This window comes from Euprymna scolopes, chromosome 15 (assembly GCF_053919585.1).
Source record: "Euprymna scolopes isolate OS-2025 chromosome 15, ASM5391958v1, whole genome shotgun sequence".
NCBI classification, from domain to species: Eukaryota; Metazoa; Mollusca; class Cephalopoda; order Sepiida; family Sepiolidae; genus Euprymna; species Euprymna scolopes.
The window spans coordinates 128,291,708-128,312,893 of record NC_136496.1 but is presented as its reverse complement, the minus strand read 5'-3'; the positions used below and the strand labels follow the sequence as shown (position 1 = coordinate 128,312,893).

The window sequence follows — 21,186 nt, the reverse complement described above, 5'->3', positions numbered from 1 at the left end:
ATGATGATGATGATGATGATGATGATGATGATGATGATGATGATGATCTTATTTTTATTTTTTTTCGGTAAAAGTAAAACTAAAACTAAGTAGTTGGCATCATACAAATACTCTGTAAATTTCAAGCCAAACCAAAAGGTTGAAGATCAAATAATAGACGCCGCCTACTACTTGTAAGATAGCTAAAAAGTGGCACACCCTTTTCTTAAGAGATGAAGAATAACAAACCTTCATACAAGTGCCACCCTTTAACGAGTTTTGGGTGTGTAACATGACCTTGGCACAAAATAATAATAATAATACTTGACATTGACTGGCACCACACCAAAAAGTCTGGAAGGGTCTAGAAGGATGGAAAGACCAAAAAAGAGAAAGCACTAATCAAATATCCACTGGATGACTGAAAAGGGGACTGTGACCTTGGAGAGGCTTATTGCCACCCAAATTCCAGTGAATGCCATTAGTTGTTGCCAGCGAGAAGTCAATGGTAAATAGCTGTTGCGATAATGTAAATTCAATTGCAAAGGTTATCAAAAGGTGGAGAGTACCGTAAATCTGGGAAGACTTGTTGCCACTTAAACTCCAGGAAACACCACTGGTTGTTGTCAGTGAGTAATCTCTAATGATGAACTATGTGAGAACTCTTAGTAAGTTGCAATAATAAATAATAGCTTCAACAATAAGTACACAATGCAGGTGAGTCTTTAGCTCCACCATCTAAATGCAAAGAAGTCATGATTATTAAAGTGCTAAAAGTAGAAATTTGATTAATTACTGTTGTATAAAAATGATTTCATTGAATTTTTAAAATGTCTGTCTTTACATATACAGTGACTGTGTATCGAAAGAAATATAATTACAATTGATTAGAAATAGCTAATGTTGGTGGAACTGCACCAGAATGTCAAGCATCGTTTTGACATTTTTGTTGTATGAAAATCAATTTGTTAAAAAAAAACAAATGACTGCCATTACATATACATTGATTGTGTATCAGTTGGAAAGTGCTACATATACAGTCAACAGGAAATAACTAGTGCAAGTATATCGTGTGTGTTTTTTTGTTTTGTTTTTTTTACACGGTGGTCATCACTTATCAAGGCCCGGAAGCCACTCAGGGATAAGGGTTATTTCAAGTACAGTACATTAGTGTGGAGATTTAATGAAGTGTTTACTTAAGAGGGTGGTTCATTAGGAATTTGTTAACATTGGACTTAAAGACATCCAAGTTGTAGTCAGGTGGGAAGCAGGCAGACGGAACAGTTGTGTAGAAAAGTTAAGAAGTATTTTAATGTTTTGACATTGCTGTTATGTAAAACCGATTTTTTTTTTCATTAAAAAATGATTGTTGTTACATATACACCGACTGTGTACCAAACAGAAGTACTGTACAATTAACAGGAAATATGGGTGTTCCAAGTTCGAATCCAGTCCATTCCACAAAAATCACTTTCACTTAGGATGCTGACAACCTTCATGTGGTTCCTCCTATAAGTACCCAATGTAATTCTGACTAGAAAAATATTGGGGAACCTATTGTGTTCATAATTTTCAATCCACTCATAATATTGTTCATCATCCAACTGACAATCTCATTGACTGTCCCACTCGATCATTGAATGGCTTTTTGATATCTAATCTATCCTGGGTTACGCCAGCATGTTAAAAATTGTGATTTTACTCAGAAGGTTGGTTAGTACAAAAAGAGTTCAAGGGTTAAGTTGTTGAGGTCGACGATAGCACCTGAAATAGGTCAATTGGTTTGTGTGAAATAGAACGTGGAAAGAAAGAGAGAGAGCATGAAAGAAAGAGAGGAAGATATCTTTTCTCTCGCATGCAAGTCAGTCTGGTTTCCGATTTTGGGCAGACCAGATGCGTTGAGATTGGCACAAAGATGCATCGGAAAAAGAAATGCAAGAAAGCTTGAGTCAACAATGGAAGGCGTCCCCAGGTTCACTCGTAGACGAAATAAAATAGTCCGTGCCAGAAAATTGGCACCCTGTTTTCATCTTAAATATTCTTTATAGCTCATTGACCAATGACAAGAAGAATCGCATCCCAGAAGTCCAAGATAACAGAAAAAAAAGGTGAATTTTATTGCATATATATGTATACACACACACTAGATGTATCACGATTACATACATAGATAATGACAAAGAGACACACGTGATGAGATATACATGCAACAAACAAAATCCCCCACCCACCCACTATAGTACATTTTGATCTTAGTAAATAGTAACTTATTAGTATAAAAAAGATAAAAGAAAGATGGAGAAAATGAAAGAAATTAATATGAACTCATAGCACTTGTGTCCTTATGACAGGCATATTCCCAACTAACCTGACAAGCAGCAAAATCCCACCCTTTCACTATTGAGGTCCTTAGATGCCAAAAAGTCTTTTACTCTAATAGTTTCTTCCTTCAGACTGCTAGACTTTGGAATTTCCTTCCTGTTTCCCGCTTCCCTGACTGAACTAACCTGCAGAAGTTTAAATGCACTGTGAACAGACATCTTGTTGCTCAACTCCCTTCAGTTTCCTCTTAGGCCCAACTCAAAAGTATTGCTCCTTCTGCTCCTTCTTGCATACCAACTGGCAATATGCCTTGTTTGGTATGAAAATGAGTGAAAGAAAGAAAGAAAAAAAAAGAAAGAAGACAATTAAAGAAGATAAAAGAGTCATCATTGTATCGGGCAGTTGCTCGGACCAAATTGACTCTTTCCCTCCACAAGTCTCAATCTTCCATGGTCTTAAGATCTTCAAGTTGTAAGCCATTGTCTTCTGATAATAATTTTGTGTATGTTTTCACAGGTCTTCCTACTTTAGTGGCTCCATGTTTAGGATCCTACAATACCACATCATTAACGACCTCATCTTTTCTTCTGTAGCAAAGTCCAGTATATCATATTCTTCTTTCTCTAATTACTGTAGAGATCCTGGGCAGTTGACCATACAGACAGTTAATGGTTGGATGTGTTTTCCAGTTCAAGTTAACCACTGCCCAGAGCATTTCTAATGTAAGTTCCTTCAAACTTATTTTCAAGTTTTTTTACTGAGAGTCCATGCTGGTGAATCATAAAGCAGCGCCACCACGGCTCTAAAAACCGTTTTTCTTGATCTGTTCCAAGAGGGCAGATTTCCATATAACTTTTAGCCGATTAAGTGCACTACAAGTGCCACTTTGGACATGGACATCTTTTTCGGTGAATGTGATGTGGCTGCCAAGATTTTTAAAGTTGTCTACTTGTTTAAATAATGTTCTGTCTAGTGTTTCAATTGGGCCAGTTTAGTTGAAGGACATATATTCTGTTTTAGTTACATTTGTATGCAGTCCAATCATGACAGCTGACTCTTGCAGCATACGTAGCAACTTTTGTGCATAAGCATCGTAATCAGCTAACAAAGCAAGATCAATGGAAATTTTCTGTTTCTATGTCTATCCTTGTTGCCCTTGCTTACACTACCGCATTTATATTTGCCTTCTATCTCCCCCCACAACAGCAGGGTTATTATCTTTAAGAGTACATCTGAGAAAATTGATCACATCCTGTCTGCTCATCCTTCGACTAACATTCACATTTGCGGTGACTTCAATGTCCATAATGTGGAATGGCTGACACACTCAAATAAGACTAATGATGAGGGGAGGTTCTCTCATGATTTTGACATTGCCTATGACCTCACTCAGATTGTTCACGAAACCCCCCCCCCCGTGTGCCCAATACTACCGGTCAGTATGCAAGCCTTCTAGACCTTTTTCTCACAACTTCCCCTGAGCTATGTTCATGTTCCGTTCTATCTCCTCTGGGATCCTCTGACCACTCAGTTGTATCAGTTAAGATAAAATTGAAATGTAATAAGTCTTCAGATGTACCTCTCCACCGTACTGTATATCGATACTCTATGGCTGACTGGGATAGTTTCCGTACATTTATATCTGATCTACCTATGCATTCCATGTTTAAAAAGGATGTGTCCTCTATAGTATCAGACCTGACCGAATGGCTAATTGTAGGCATAGACCGATTCATACCATCCAAAAAATTCCAACAAAAACCTAACAGCCAGCTATGGTCCTCCCCAAAATGTGCTGCTGGCATCGTGCACAGAAATCACTTTTTCCATAGCTACCAACGTAATAGATGTACTGAGACTAAATGTTGCTTTCGGAACTGCCAGCAACCACTGTAAAAGAGTAATAAAAATTGCAAGAGAGCTATATGCTCAGTCCGTTAAATCCAAAGTAGCTGAGCAGCGGCTTGGTTCCCACCAGTTTCGGCAAATAGCAAACAGGATCCTGAACAGAAGTGTGCGTTTCATCCCAACCATCATCAATGGGCCTGAGGTCATCTCGTCAGCATCAGACAAGGCCAAACTATTTGCCAAGAACTTTGCAGCTAATTCTAACCTAAGCGACGAAGGCCATCAACTCCCCGTATTTCCTCCTAACAGACAACACGCTATGCAGCATACAAATATCTGTGCGTGAGGTCGCCAAGCTAATCAAGAACCTTGATTCCAGTAAAGCAACTGGCCCTAACGACATTCCAATTATAGCGTTGAAAAAGCTTCAACCAGAACTTGCCCCCATACTTACACAACTGTTTAAGCATTGCCTTAAGGATAAGCACCCGTCTAACTGAAACCACTGTCAATAATTTTCCCCACTATTTATCTGTGCCGAAATCAAAACGTAGATTCCATGAACAAAGCTTCTTTCTTAGAAGTGCAGGCCTGTGGAACTCTGTTCCGTTTGCCTGCTTCCCACCTGACTACAGCTTGGATGTCTTCAAGTCCGATATAAACAAATTCCTGATGGACCGCCCCTTTAAGTAAGATACTTTATCAAATCTCCAATACTACCGATTACTACGATACTATCCCATTGATTACTGTACACGCAATGACCCTTATCCCCGAGTGGCTTCCAGGCCTTGATAAGTGGTGACCCCCATGTAAAAAAAAAAAAAAAATAGCATAAAGCAAGAGAATAAAAGAAAAAGGATGGAGAAAAAAAGGGAATTACATGAAGGATACAAAGACGATTAAAACCGGAAAAATTAAAAAGAGATGATAAAAGAAAAAGATGAAAAAAATAGAAAGACGAGAAAAAGACAGAACATACAATTAAACGAAGGCGAAAATAGACTTCGTTGCTTAATGGCGGATGCCCTTTTCTCTTCCCTGCAACCTCTCTCCCACAGAAGAGATGTTGCGAGCCTGTCTTTGTTTTATCGTTGTTTCCATGGCAACTGCTCGTCTGAGCTCCAATCTCTGGTCCCCCCTCGCCAATCTTTCACGATAAATGTAAAAAAACAAAGAAGAAAGTAGATCAGAAAGAAAATGGAGAAGATAAAAAGAAAAAGAAAATAAATAAATAAAAGAAAGACACAGAAAATGAGAAAGAAAGGAGATAATAAAGAAAAAAAATTTTAAGTAAGAAAGAGGAATAAGGAAAAGAAAGAGGCTTTTTTTTTGCAAAAAAAAAAAAGAACGAATAAAGAAAGGGAGAGAGAGAAGGGAAAGAAAGTAAAAAAATATAAAATAAAAAAGAAATGAAAAAAAAGAAAATGAAAATAACAAAGAAAGAGAAAGTAATAAAAGAAATGAATAAGAAAGAAAAAGAAAGAAAGATAAAAGAAAAAAGTTAAAAAGAAATAAAAGATAAACAAAAGAAAGGAAGAAATAAAGAAAGGGAAAAGAAAGAAAGAATGGAAAAAAGAAAGGAAAGAGAAATACTTTATTTCGTTTCCCAGAATGCAGTGCGTGTGTAATTCAAATCGAGGCTGTTAGGAATTGGCGCCTTCTACCAAAAAACAGGAATGGCTACCACCACGTCGTCGACAGCCAAGATTTTTTTGGCAAATTGTGAGTTGATCTTCACCTTTAAACCCTCTTGTCTACATTCTCTTTAAATTTAAAGACCATTTAACGCCCACACTTTAACCTATACAACCCATGTCTTTACTGTGTTATGTAGATGTCTCGTGTCTTTGCCAATAACGTCACTTGGTCCATTTTTTTTTTCTTTTTTTAGATCTTAAGTTGAATGACTTGTTGCCGGACAAGTGCCCTGTGTGTGTTTGTTTTTTAACGTCGACGAAATTTTAATCTTATTTACTTCTTACTAGGGACGGGTTGAACAACACAAGGTCAGTTTTTAATGTGAAGATATCCAATACCCCTCCCCCATCGTAAGGAGAGTCACTGTGGCTTGGTATGAAAAAGACTGCCTCGGTCTAGAAAGATTTCTTGTTCACTGACCGAGAACATAAAAAATAAAGTCGTTTATTTTCGTTTAATATAAGTTAATAAACCTTTAACGTTATGGTAAATATCTAATTTGAGCAAACTAGTCATCTTTAGCCAGCGGAAGTTCCAGAATAATGTAAACAAAATAACTACTTTCCCCAGAATCGATATTTACGGTAACGTTAACAGATTGTAACTTGTATTGATTTATTTTTTACGAAATCAGGTCACAAACCAAATAATTTGAGATAGTCGACTTTTTTACTCATTTATGTCAATATTTATCTCCTTCCCATGACGGGATGATGTTGGGTCGGAAAGTAGGATTTGAAGAATTAACACCCTGAAGGAAGAGCACTCTGGCTTTAAAAAAAAAAAGGGTGCTTGTTAGGATCATCGACAGATCGATTTTTAAAAATATGTTGTTTTAAGTAAAAACAAAATTACGGGTTTGTATTACTGTACACATAGATTCAAAAAAGTTGTCAAAAAACAAATATGTAACAAATAAATGTTATCAAAAGCAAGATAAGTTACTTTTCTACCTAACTGGATATATTTTTTGTGTTTTTATTCAATGTAACATGTTTATTCAGCTCGAAAAACATTCAGTGTTTACCGATGTATTGGAAAATTTAAAATGGCGCCCGACTCTCTCTTTAACACGGTGAGTTTGGGAAAAGATGTTATAAATAATAAACTAGACAAAATACTATTAAAAAACAACCGAATATATGTCAACTTATGTCACGGTAACATATATTGAGCGAATTTCTAACAGTACTTTATAATACCTTTTCCCAAACTTCCCCTCTCGGAGAGATAGTCGGGCGCCATTTTGAATTTTCCAATACATCGGTAAACACTGCATGCTTTTCGAGCTGAATAAACATGTTACACTGAATAAAAACACAAAAAATATATCCAGTTAGGTAGAAAAGTAACTTATCTTGCCTTTGATAACAGTTATTTGTTATATATATATATATATATATATATATATATATATATATATTGACAACTTTTTCGAATCTGTGTACGCTACAAACCCAAAATTACTTATTTGATTGTAATGTCGAAAATAGTAATATATCCAAAAATTATGAAAAATCGAGTACAAAATTATTTACAATTTATTTGTATTATAATCCACAGAAGTACGAAAAAGTTGTCAAAAATCAAATGTAGGTCGACCTAAATGTATAACAAATAAATGTTACCAAAGGCAAGATAAGTTACTTTTCGGTACTCATGCAATATGCATGCAGAGAGTGATCCGTACTGAAATAATAACGTTATTATTTAAAAAGCCTTTCTTAACATGGGGGGGGGGCTACCTATTCTGTACTTTAACTTTACAATTGAATAAAAAAAAAAAAACTTTAATTAAATGTAGAAATACGATTTAAAAAATAGCGCGGATAGTATCAGAATTTTTGTAGGAATTTTTGACACCCCTAACACGAAACTGCGAATACAATATAAAAATCTCGTAATTTCTCTGTTAAAAGTGGGTTATTTATTTTCTTTATGGATTATACTTCCAAAATAAACTATTACAGTTGTTTTAAAAGTAATAGAAATATTTTTTTTTTTTTTTAACAGTAATGAATTTTCCGAACTCAATATTTTTCAATTAAAAATCTATCAAAATTTTTCTATTGATTCTATTTTTACGATATTTTCAGGGTCAGTGTGAAATTTTATGTTCTTTCCAATAAATCGAATATAATATTTTAGACAAACGTTTTTTTGTTTTTTTTAAATTCACGACCCCCCCCCCATCCCAATTTTTAAGTGTCTATTAAAAAGTAAATACTTAATTTAGTAACCCGAAAGTAAATAATTAATTTACTCACAAATTGAAGAGAAAAGGTCAATACATAATCCATTCAAATTTAAAAAAAAAAAAAAAAAGACATAGTGTTCTTTTAGAATTTTACCTGTAAAGTTTGAAGTTTAAAACCTTTTTTTTAAACCACGCTATTTTTTTTTCTTTTTTTAATGAAACCTTGGTCCTTGCTCCTTTAATTGAAAAAAAATTAGGGCTTGAATTACATTTTTCGAGGAGTTATAAGCTTGGAAAGACAGGGGGTCGAATAATTCACGCCTCCCATTTTGTAAATGTCTAATAATAATTAATTTAGACCCCGATAAGTACATAATTATTTACTCACAAATTGAAGAGAAAAGGTCAATACATAATATATTCAAATTTAAAACAAAAAAAAACATTGTTCTTGTAGAATTTTATCTGTAAAGTCCGAAGTTTAAAACCTTTTTAAAAAAAAAAAACACGTTTTTTGTTTGTTTGTTTTTTTAATGAAATCTTGGTCCTTGCTCCTTTAATTGAAAAAAAAATTAGGGCTTGAATTGCATTTTTCGAGGAGTTATAAGCTTGGAAAGATGGGGTGGAATTATTCGCTATTTTCACGAAATTTCTGACACTGCCACAGTACCACACTCTCTGAATTAGCACCTACTTTTCTACTTAACTAGCACCTACTTTTCTACTTAACTGGATAAGTTTTTCGGGTTTGTTTTACTGTTACACACAGGTTCAAAAAAGTTGTCAAAAAACAAATATATAACAAATGTTATCAAAGGCAAGATAAGTTACTTTTCTGTCTAACTAGATATGTTTTTAGTGAGTTAAAAAAAAAAAAAAAAATTAGACAAAATACTGTTAGAAACACGCTCAATGTTTACAGTGACATAGGTTGACATATGTTCGGTAGGTTTTTAACAGTATTTTGTCTAGTTTTTTTTATTTTTAACTCCTTTTCCCAAACTCACCGTGTCAAAGAGAGAGTCGGCCGCCATTTTAAATTTTCCAATACATCGGTAAACAGTATGTTTTTCGAGCTGAATAAACAGGTTACATTAAATAAAAACACTAAAAACATATCCAGTTAGGTAGAAAAGTAACTTATCTTGCCCTTGATAACATTTATTTGTTATATATTTGTTTTTTTGACAACTTTTTCGAATCCGTGTGTACAGTAATACAAACCCGGAATTTAAATTACGCCCCGTTTTAAATTCGGTACATTTTTACATTACGTCCAACTCATCGTTCACATTCGACATGTCAACTTTTATAGGTTTTCTTGTATGCTGACAATGTGGGGGGGGGGCTATTCCGAAAGCCGTTCTTAACATGGGGAGGTTGGGGGCGTCTATTCCGAAAGCCATTCTTAACATGGGGAGGTTAGGGTATTTATTCTGTGTAAGTATATCCGAAAACCTATGAAAGTCGACGTTTTCAATGTGAACGGTGAGTTGGATTTGTGTACAAAAATAAAATTTTTTAAAATACTAAAGTATACCAAATTGACTTTTTTCGTTTAAAAATTAAATTATTTCGTTTTTTGGGTCGACCCGTTTTTGTTAATAATCTTGCGTTTTTATTTATATAAGTACGATTGTTAAATGTTATTCCTTCGATTACTTTCGTTTTGGGAGGGGGGGCACAATAAAAAAAAAAAAAGATTAAACTGGAACGAAATTTAAATTTCCGTTCCATTTTTACAACAACCGTAAAACAGAGCGTTCTTAAGTTTTACCAAAAGTTAAAATAAAACTACACCCAACCAGGATTTTATAACTTGTGGCCATCCATACTGACTCAAAGAGACCTGATCAAAATTAGAAAGACGTCTCTTCATTTTATCCTAGACTATTCAAGAAAAAAATTAATCGATTTGAGAATTTTATGTAGGACGACCCCTGGAGGGAATGTGGTATTATGGTGGAGGATTTTAGCTAGGAAAATAAGACAAATATTGTACAGAGACAAGGATGACCATAGACCCCACACACACACACACACACACACACACACACACACATTTTTTAATGGTCTTGTGCTTAATTTTTCAGAAGTTTTATATTATAAATCTTTTTGAAAATAAATAAATTGCTCAAGGTATAGAATCTGTTCTGTCCTCAAAAGCGATTCCTCTTAACTGGAACCATTTTTATTTTTGTCCCATTCAGTGTCCCTGTTTTGGAAGCTAGATATCTTGCCACTGCAAAACAAAATTTATTTCAAGTTTTCCCTCACGGGTAGGCAAGTAAATATATCGATGGCTCGATTCAGTCTCGAAAGACAAAGGATCCCCCCCCCCCTGTAGGGACAGCTGTGCATGTAATTGTGAGGCAAGGGTTGCACAATCTCCAACCACACCTCTCCTGACTCGGCTTTGTTTGAGTCCAGTAAGGAGAAGTCCAGGACGACTGGAAACAATGGCGAGATAAGCAGAGAGCGCTTACAGGCTGTACTACAGCACCTGGAAGTCCCAATTGGTCACCCATTTAGTACTGTCTAGGTTCAACGTTGCTTAACTTTGGTGATCTAGCGGGAACCGGTGTGTCAACGTGGAAGTAAATAGGGACATTTAATAGTCCCAAACAACCTATTGCATAGTTAATGTTCCTGATAAAACTTTAGTATAAAAAATGTTGGTACTTATGTTACTGTGCTGAAATAACGTTATTTAGAAAGCCATTCTTACCATGGGGAGGGGAAGGTGTTTTGTAATTGTGTACTTTCACTTAACAATTTAATGAAAAAGATATCATAAAACTTTAATTTAACTTGAATATACTATTTAAAAACATAGCACGGTAACATACGTGCATAAGCACCAACGTTTAAGTCATGAAAAAAAAACAGGCCCTTTTTCATATCTTATCATTGACCCTAAGTCTGGGTGGCAATACAAAAATAAAACAAGTCATAGGTGACCGTTATGGCACGTACGTTACTGTCTTTTTTTAAATAGACTACAAGAAAGATATGCTATATTTAAATGGTCAGTTGGGGAGAGGGAACTTAAATTCTAAACTTTACTAATTCAGTGTTTGAGAGTTAAAAAACTTCAATGGAATAGTTGAATATCTATGCATCTTATATATAAAGATCAAGTATTAGCCATGGGTATAGATCCGTTTGATTTGTTAGAACTTTAACGGATGTGGAACCCTTTTCCTTTGACCTGCTTCTCAGGTGACTACAATCTGATTGTCTTCAAGTCCAATGTAAACAAGTTCTTGATAAGTGGTGATTCCTTTGTAAAAAAAAAGAAAGAAAAAAAGTGAAACAAAAGCTTAAAATAATTTCTTTAATCTTCAAAGTCAAATTTGAACAAATTCCAACTGTGATATATGGTTGGACAGAATTTTATAGGTTTATGGCAATTTTTGTGAGCATCTTTCCAATGGACGCCTCCAAAATTCTATTTTCGTGACATTATTACTACAACCTTGTGAAATAACATTTTGAATCATTTACCAATTTAAGTAAGATTTCAGATCTAGATAATGATATGTTTTGGTTTCCATTTTTTTTTTTTTTTTTTTTTTTTTTTTTTTTTTTTTTTTTTTTGCATAGAATTTTAATTTCTTCTACATCACCCCAAACAAGGCACATTGCCACTTTGGTGTAGGGGGCTACTATCAGGGGCAGCAACTACTGGGGCACTATGTTGGGATTTGGGCAACAAGATGTCGGTTCACGTTACACTTGAACTTTTGCATGTCGGTACCGTTAGGGAAGCAGGGACCTGGAATGGAATTCCAGAGTCTAGCGGTTCTGGGGAAGAAACTACTGGAGTAGAAAGATCTTTTACATCTAGGGATGTCTGTGTGGGGGTGGGATTTAGCTGCCTGTCGGGTTTGTCAAGGGTGTCTGTCGTGGAGGTACAAGTGTCTGCAGTTCATCAGAGCATTCACCATTTAAAATACTTGTAGAACAGGCAGAGGGATGGAACGTTTCGTCGATGGGACAGAGGCTGAAGCTTAGATGCCAGTTCGGGGCCTATCAGATTGGCGACTCTCTTTTGAACCTTGTCTAGGAGCGAGAGACAGCAGCAGATGCCCCACGACGCGAGCACCCTCGACAAACCCGACAGGCTACTAGATCCCACCCCCACACTGTAGAGGTCCCTAGATGTAAAAGATCTTTTTACTCCAATAGTTTCTTCCCCAGAACCGCAAGACTCTGGAATTCCATTCCAGGTCCCTGCTTCCCCAACAGTACTGACGTGCAGAAGTTCAAGTGTAACGTGAACCGACACCTTGCTGCCCAAATCCCTACATAGTACCCCAGTAGTTGTTGCCCCTGATAGTAGCCCCCTACACCAAAGTGGCAATTTGCCTTGTTTGGGGTGAAAATGTAATAAAAAAAAAAAAAAAAAAAAAAAAAAAAAAAAGATGCACCAGCCCAAATATGACAACAATACTCCATACATGGGCGAATGATGGCCTTATAGAGGTACAGGATACTTTCAGGTGTCGGTAGTTTTCTAGCACGGTAGAGAGAGCCCACCTTTTTTGCAGCGGCCCTGGCAATGTTTTCAATATAATTGTTCCGACTCATGTTTCCTGTGAACGTTAGGCCAAGCAGTTTGAAAGATGTACTCTCAGACAAGGAGTCACTGGCCATTGCTATTGGTGGCAGAGAAGGTTTCTTGTAATTATTGAAGGAAACCAGTTTAGTCTTGTCAGCATTGAATGTGACCATCCATTTATGTCCCCATTCCACTACAGATTGGAGGTCATCCTCTAGTGTTTTTGCCATTTCTTTAGATATGTGTTCATTTGTTTTCCTGCCATGCCTGTTATAGAGTGTGGTGTCATCAGCATATATACCCATATCAGAGGCAGTTTTGTCGGGGAGGTCATTAATAAATATTAGGAACAATAGAGGTCCAAGGATAGACCCCTGAGGCACTCCCGCCTTTATATCACACTGTTTAGATGTACGACTGTCATGGACAACCTGGATTTTTCTCTTATCTAAGAAGGATTTAATTATGCTAAGCATTCTACCAGTGATACCGTATGATTTAATTTTCCTGAGGAGACCCTCATGCCATACCCTGTCAAAATCGTTAGATATATCTAGAGCTACCGCTCTGCCCTCCCTCGCTTTGTCCAGTGAATGGTATATACGTTCGGAGATTACAGTGAGGATGTCAGCTGTGGAACGGGCTTGTCTAAATCTATATTGTTTGTCAGTCAGAAGTTTAGCATCTGTAAGGTGCCGGACTAGAGCATGGTTAATTATGGTCTCAAATATTTTGGCGAAAAGTGGGAGGAGGCTAATGGGGCGATAATTTGATGAGTCAGTTCTTTCGCCAGAATTCTTGAATACTGGTACTACAGAAGCAGTTTTCCAACAGCCCGGAAAGCATGATTCATTAAGGCATTTGTTGTAGAGTTTGGAGAGAAGTGGAGCTACTTCGGCTGAGCACTTTTTTAATAGCACAGCTAGGATGAAATCAGGTCCACATGCTTTTGAAGTGTCAAGGTTTTTTATGATAGCGTGTACATGAGCAGGGGTGATTTTTAGATCGTCTAGCATGGCATCTGTCAGCAAAGGAAAGTCAGGCGGGGGGTGGTTGAAAGGGTCCAGTGTGGAGTTCAAGGCAAACCAGCTGGCAAGCATATTAGCCTTCTCGGTTGCTGAGCAAACAACCTCATGATTGTTGGTTAGTGGGGGAATTGTTGATTGCCCATTATTTACTACATTTGTAGATTTTCCAGAAGTCACGATGTCCTAATTTTTGTGCTTCGATGCGTTTTTTTAGTGGTTTCAGTAAATTCTCTCTTAGCTGTCGCTATTTCTTTGTTAACGTTACTTCTAGCTTCTATATACTTCTGTTTGTTTGAACTGGACTTATGTCGGTTAAATCTGCAGTATGCATGCTGCCTTTGAGCAATGGCAGTTGCGCAAGTCAAAGTAAACCATTGGGGAGAGTGAGGCTTGCTATAAAATTTCCGCATGGGAACATGTGCTTCAATTGCTGTTTTGAACCATTCAGTGGTCTCATTTGCGCACTGTTCAGCAGGAAGAGAAAAAATATTTCCCCATGGGGCATCTCTGATAAGATCTCTGATGGCTTCCCAGTCAGCCTTTTTATAATATCTTGTTTTTTTGAGCACTGGCTCTTCAGTTTGGGGTCTAGAATTTAGGGCGATTTCTACCATTATCACTGCATGGTCAGCATTCCTGAGTGGGCTGTCAGCATTTGTTATACAATCATCGGGAACTGTGGTCAAAAACAGATCTAGAAGTGATGCGTGTTGTTCTTGCTGGTCAGGGAAATGGGTTGGAAACGTAACCATTTGTGATAGGGAGTGAGATATAGCAAAACTGTGTTGTGCTACCCGCTGCATCTGTGTGAGTAGAGAATCCAAGCCAGTTTTTGTGGTGAACATTAAAGTCACCAAATGCATGTACTTGTGCGCTAGTGTCTAGGGAGAGTTCTGTGTCTATGCTGTCAGAGACTTTGTTTATTATGGTGCAGTCCTGGGTCGAGGGAGAGTGGTAGAGAGAATAAAAGTAGCTAATATTATGTTGTATGTTTAGTCTAAAGCACATAAAGGCTTGATCGTCTGTTTCTAGGTTTGTTTCTCTAGTCAGGGGGAGGGTGTTACGAATGTAGACTCCAAGTCCGTGCATATGTCTGTCAGAGTCCTTATGGCAGAGTGGGAGATAGCCAGGCATGTTAAAGTAGTTAGAGGGGATGGAGGAGTGTAGGTTAGTCCCGCTTAGTGCTAAGATATCCGGGGTATTTGTTAGGAGAAATGCTTCAACATCAGCTAAATTAGTTCTAAGCCCACGGATATCAAGTGAATGCAAGCCTCAAGGGAGGAGGCAAGCTGGATTTGTTTGTCTCTACACCTGGTTTGAGCTTATTTTTTGATTGTACTGTCATCATGTTTTTAAATTTAACACCAAACAGTTTATTTCTCAAAACGTCGCATGCTACCATAAAACGGCTTCCCTGCAGGCTCATCAACCATAATCCTTGAATGGATTTTAGCCTTGATAAGTGGTTAGTCATTAGAATAATAATGAAAAAAAAAATCATTTTTTACATTTCTATTATGTTTTTTTTTTTTTTTTGTTTTTCACAGCTTCCACTGGGAAGGATGACATTTTGTCTAAGTTGACTGAGTTAACGGGAAAAATTGAGAAGATGAAACTGAATATTTTTGATGTGACCCGAAACAAACATGTTGAGTTTCTTCCGCAGTTGGTTATGGCTGAGAGCCTTAACAGCCAAGTACAAAATCTCAAAGAAGAAATGATCTCTGTGCGGACGAACATAGATACAGAGGTAAGTTGTAAAGTTCTTTAATTGACATAGTAACTGTCTATATCAAGTAAACGGTGCAATGATGATAAATGTCATCAAAAAAAGCTTCTAAATTATTTTTTAGATATAATAACAACAAAATTGCTCAGGAACGATAGCTTGAAAATTTCAGGCAATTTTGTATCTCCGCAAGCATCTGTGACATAACTATGGTCTTCTGCTTCAATCCTTAGTCTTTTTTTTATCTAATAATGTTCAATAATAAATTATTTCTTTTTCAAATTTTTTTTTTAACTAAATAATGTACATATCCTTGATGGATAGGATATATCGTATACCAAAAATCATAAATGGATCAAATAGTTCAACTTTTATAAAGAAAATAATTTTTAAACAAATTTAAGTTTTTCCTGTATCTCCTGTCTCCATTTTAAGAATGGCTTTTTAAAATCTTGCCAGTTTGAATTACTTGGAGTTATCTCCCCTGTTTCTTCAGACTGTTTTCAAGATAGCATCACAGGCTCATAATCCTTTAGCCAAAAAATTTGATTTTTTTTTAATAAAACCACTTGATTACATGCGTCTTGGTGTACAATATTTTCTTCAGTCATGCATGCAGATTTTTCTTCATTTTTATTTTTCATGGGGAGAGGGGGGGGGGCAAAAAATAATAGTTACAAACAGACTTGCTCCACTCAAATGAACTCTGGCTAAGATCATTTGTCCAGAAGTCAAGAATATAAATTCCAAATAATGCTGACAAAGGCAGAAAAACAGAAGGGTATTTTGTTTTAAATAATTTGACTTGTGTCCAACACTGTGCGCCTTTGAACATTGAAACTGACCAATGCAAATTCTATATGTAGCAGTTTAGCAAAAATTAGTAACGCTAGGGATTTATTCATTGGGCTAATTTTAGGGAGAGGATCCTCTATAAAAATTGCTTTTTTAATTGTAGTGCTGAACTGCAGAGCTCAAAAAAAAAAAAAATTATCATTTTCCGCAATAACTTTAATCATTTTGAATCGCTTAAATTTATAAAACAAAAATTTAAATGAAACTGCTGTTGCAAATTTTTTAAACCATGAAAAATCTGAATGTCATATCTTGATAAATCATTGCTTTCTGATCGGCTGATGGGGGGGGGTACTTTGCAAGCAAAACAATGATTTGATAATTGTTATTCAAACTTTGGTTCATTGGGAACAAAGGTTAAAAGGTGATATATTGACTTAAAATTGGTTATACAGATACAAATAATGCTGAATGCCCAGGTTGTCCAAATTCTGCACTTTTCCTGGAAGATATATAAAAAATATATATGGAAAAAATATCCAAACTGATTTTGATTGATTGTAAACTGAAATTGCGTGACATAACAAAGGGTTGAAGATACAAGAAGACAGTATTTTTATTTTTCCATGAACATTTGTCGATGAAAAATCTGTTTAATCTGGGTGTTACATTTGCTCATAGTCCATCAAAAACAACACGATGATTGTTTGCAACTATTTCAATGCAACAAAATGAGTTTTTGTTTCAATGTGTATCATTAGCTGAACCACTTTTTTCTGGAGTAAAATCGGCAGACGATTGAACAGCAGCAGGCAAGACGTAAACTTTTGACCTCTATATTTGCGATACACAAAATATTTTGTTCATCAATTTCTTTAAGAATCAAAGAACTGTTAATAGCAAATATTGTCTAGCAGAAGGCAGAAACTACTAAAAATGGCCTCAAATGCAACGAAAAGGCTCTTCCACAACAACAATCCACTGAAAGAGGAGACTATCCTTTTGTAAATTGAATAAAACGTTCCATTTGAAATTCTGTCCAGAATTTAGTTTGACAAGATGCACCCGAGAAGGTTGGATGTTACACTGGTTAAAACTACATGAATTGATTTGGCTGCATCCACCCTATTCTTCAGATTTCACCCCCAGTGATTATAAGCTGTTTGCAGCCCTCAAAAGTATGCTCTAGAGAGATTTGAAACTGAGGTGTATTTTGAAACCAAAAATAAATCGTTCTACAAAAAAGGCATAAAATTTGTTAAAGAAGCATTGGAATCGGACATTGTTGATGAATAAAGTTGAATTTTGCCTAAAAATTGTTTTATTAGGCCTGAAACTTATTGAGTGCTGTGTTACATAATATTAAGAATGTCATGTTGTATATCTTTATTGAATCTCCAACACCATTAATATTTTGATGTCCAATGCTTTTAACCTTATTTTTCATGCTTTTTCATTTAAATATCAAATCTATTGCGTTTTGAACCACCAGCCATAGACAATGTGATACAGGTAAAAAATTTAAATCAAGAAAACTATAAATATCAAAATTGAGGTATCCTAAATTTGACTATCAGTTTTTTTTTTTGTTTGTTTTTTATGCTTAATGTGTTTATAAAGAATTTTTTTTTTCTTTACAAAAAAGAAAACTAAAAGATTACCTGTTTTTTTTTTTTCTTCTTTTTTTGTAAGCCATAGATGTGTCAGAAATTCTTTGCAAAAGCCTCTCTTCTGTGGAACACATTACCATAGGACTGCTTCTTTACAGATTACAACATGGTTCTTTAAATCCAATGTCAACAGACTCCCCTAAAGAATCATGCCCACAATTTGAACTATTCCCTCAATCTTTAGGAGAGTAGAAAGTGGACATTGGGTTTATATTTGGTATCCTCATAACTCTTGCTTCCTTTATTTTGTCCTTTAGTACTCACATTTCATGAGCTATGTTTCTGACAAAGGGGAAAGAATTGCTATTTTCTTAGTCAGAATACATCTAACACTTATTGTTAGATAGTTTATGACCTTGAAGTTTTTTGTTTTTTTTTGTTTGTTTATTTGTTTGGTTCCTTACGTCAAGTAGTTTCGTGTTTTGTCTGGAGTGATTCCATAAAAAGATTCTGAATCATCTTGTTAGTTTCTTCATCTCTGAACTGATGTTTTATTTCCTTAACTCTGATCCTCGAGTTGCTTCTAACCTTGATAAGTGATGATTCATTTTGAAATTTTAATTAAAAAAACTCAAGGCGAACACAATAATTATAATTGTTAATTTTCTCTTTCCTCCCCTCTAAAAAAAAAAAAAACATTAAAATCTTTCAAACTATAATTTAGTGTATATAATTTTTCTTTCTTTTCTAGATCAAAGCTCAGCTGAACCGATCGAGCAGTGAATTTCAGTCTTTGTCTTCACAATTACATGAAACAACGGTGACGCTAACAGTACTTGAAAAGATGCTTGCCTTAGATAAATATCTTGTCAATTCTGACACGGCTTTCGAATCACAGAAATATGTCGCAATAACTGAAAACCTGATTGCCATTCAAGAACTCCTCTCGAAACCTGTCCATTCCCGTGAGGACGAGATCCTGATTCTGAAAGCCGTGCAAATAGAAACAAAGATCCAGAACGAGAAACTGGTGTTTGAATTGAACGACATCTGGCGACAGCACATTCTTTGGGAGGCACAAGAGTCCAAATCAAACGAGAAAATTGTCAACAAGCTGAAAATTGCTCTTCCTGATGAAAACCGGGGTCTCCTCTCGGAGACAACCCGTGCCATGTGGAAATTAGGTACTCTCAAAGCAAAGCTCCTCCAGCTGGGAGATAATCTCCTTAAATACATAATTAAACCAATCCTCACCAAAGCTGCAACCCTTTCCCAACAGACTGCTGATTATCCATACCTGTCGGTCACCATTGATCCGACAAACGAAAATATTGCTACTCCTGAAGTTGCTCTACTCCAAATTGAAGTCCTCCTAAACTATCTGAACGCTAACTTGCTCAACATAGTCCTTTACAAGTCGGAGGATGAAAATGAGTCCGACTTAATTTTAATGGAACACTTTGGCCGTCTTAATGCGGATGAAATTCTTAATGTTCTTGTGCAAGAGTGCCTCTTGCATTCAATCCCCAGCAATAACAAAGACCTAGAAAAATTTGATGAAGTCGTCGCCTTGGTCAGTTGGTTTCAGGAGAAGATGCTAGCCCTATCTTTTATTAAGGATGATAACCGAATCCTCAAGAATTTCATTGAGAATGTCAATGTCCTCTTTGCTAACAAAAAGTGCCAAGAAATTCTTGAAGATGCCCGAAAGCTGATGATGTCGGAAATTCACAACACAGTCGTCATCTCCCATGATAAGCCTCTAGGTGACACGGTCACTGATGAAACGGATGCTCCCGCCGCTAAAAAGGCCCGGAAACTTGAAATGTTGGCCAATGAAACACAGCTGAGTGATAATACCTTCCGATTACCCACGTGCCATGTTAGGTAAGATAGTCTTTTTTGGTTTGGTTTTGGTTAAGATAGTCGACAAATTAATTTTCTTAAATATGTGATTTTAAGCAAAAACAACAGTACTTGTTATGATGAAAATAGCAATATATAAAAAAAAAAAAAAATTACGAAAACTCAAGTAGAAAATTATTTATAGTTAAAAAAAAATTATTTTTATGGAAAATTGGAGGGAAATTGCATTTTCCCCAGATGTGAACATCTTGAAGATTGTGAATACAGGGGACATATCTGTTTTTGTCATTTTAATGGTTGACATACTGTTTTAGACCATAGTGATAGACTTTTTGTTTTACTAAAAACATAATAGCAGTTGTTCTACTTGATGGATTTTCATAATTTTTGGATATATTACTATTTTCGACATGACAATTACTGTTTTTGCTAAAAACCACATATTTAAAAAATCAATCTGTCAATTCTATCTTAACACTGTCTTTTTTTTTCATTAATTTTTCAGTTTTAACAATTGTGATAAACTAGAGAATTTGTGTTTTAGTTTCATGAAAATCGTTTATTGAAATTTTGTTAACATATTTGGTTTTCATAAATCAATCTTGCAAGATATATTTAAATTTTTGTATTTTTATATTAAAGCTACATTTCAATTTAATTTTCTGATAATATACAGATGTAATTCAAGGAAAAAAAAGTTTTGATAAAATCAAAATACACATAGTGATAGAAGAGAAAAAACATCAGTACCATCAGTTTCAAATCCTAACAAAAGGGACCTATAATTTGTCTCTTTTATTGAATTTTTTTCTTCTGAAACACAACTGAAGAGAGTCCAGTAAAGAAGGCTAATTATAGGTCCACTTCATTTGGATTTGAAACTGACAGTACTGATGTTGTCCTGATACGTAAATAAATATATTCTTAGTTTTGAATTTTCTTAATAATTAAGCACTAATGGGGTTCTCTCCCACTAACCTTATATATATATATATATATATATATATATATATATATATATATATATATATTAATTTTATTTATACAAACATTAATGGCTACATATGTGCATACATGTTTCTGTAATCACCCGCGTTGGGGGATTACGTCTTTAGGCCAAGAATTACCGTCGACGGTAATTCTTGGCCTGAAGACATAATCCCCCAACGCGGGTGATTACAGAAACATGTATGCACATATGTAGCCATTAATGTTTGTATAAATAAAATTAATATACCTGCTCTGTTCACTCATTGAGCACTATTTTGGTAGACACATGTTGTTTCATTGGATGTAGTTCTAGGAAACTAAACTCTGCTGGCTATATATATATATATATATATATATATATATATATATATCCTATTAGCAACATATTGATGTTGTAGTTCGTTTTTTACAGAAAAGATTTTTTTTTAGCCACAAATGAAAAAGGTTTGCTGTTTACTTGATGCGGTCAAAACCAGATGAAAAATCAAGTTTTTTTTTTTTTTAACCAATTAAGATCTATTAAAATCCAATATTTCTTATCAAATTTTGATTTTTCT

The 21,186-nt window shown here is 35.4% G+C and overlaps 1 protein-coding gene across 1 annotated transcript in view; it reads left to right on the top strand.

The window, feature by feature from the left end:
• Positions 1 to 5,715: 5,715 nt before the first annotated feature.
• Positions 5,716 to 21,186, top strand: part of LOC145294131 (centromere/kinetochore protein zw10 homolog) — a 33,469-nt gene continuing 17,998 nt past the window's right edge. Inside the window, exons 1-3 of the mRNA XM_080141238.1 lie at positions 5,716 to 5,874; positions 15,187 to 15,389; positions 18,525 to 19,660. Coding sequence (XP_079997364.1) covers positions 5,829 to 5,874; positions 15,187 to 15,389; positions 18,525 to 19,660 — 1,385 coding nt within the window. The 5' untranslated portion in view covers positions 5,716 to 5,828. The remainder of the gene's footprint in view (positions 5,875 to 15,186; positions 15,390 to 18,524; positions 19,661 to 21,186) is intronic.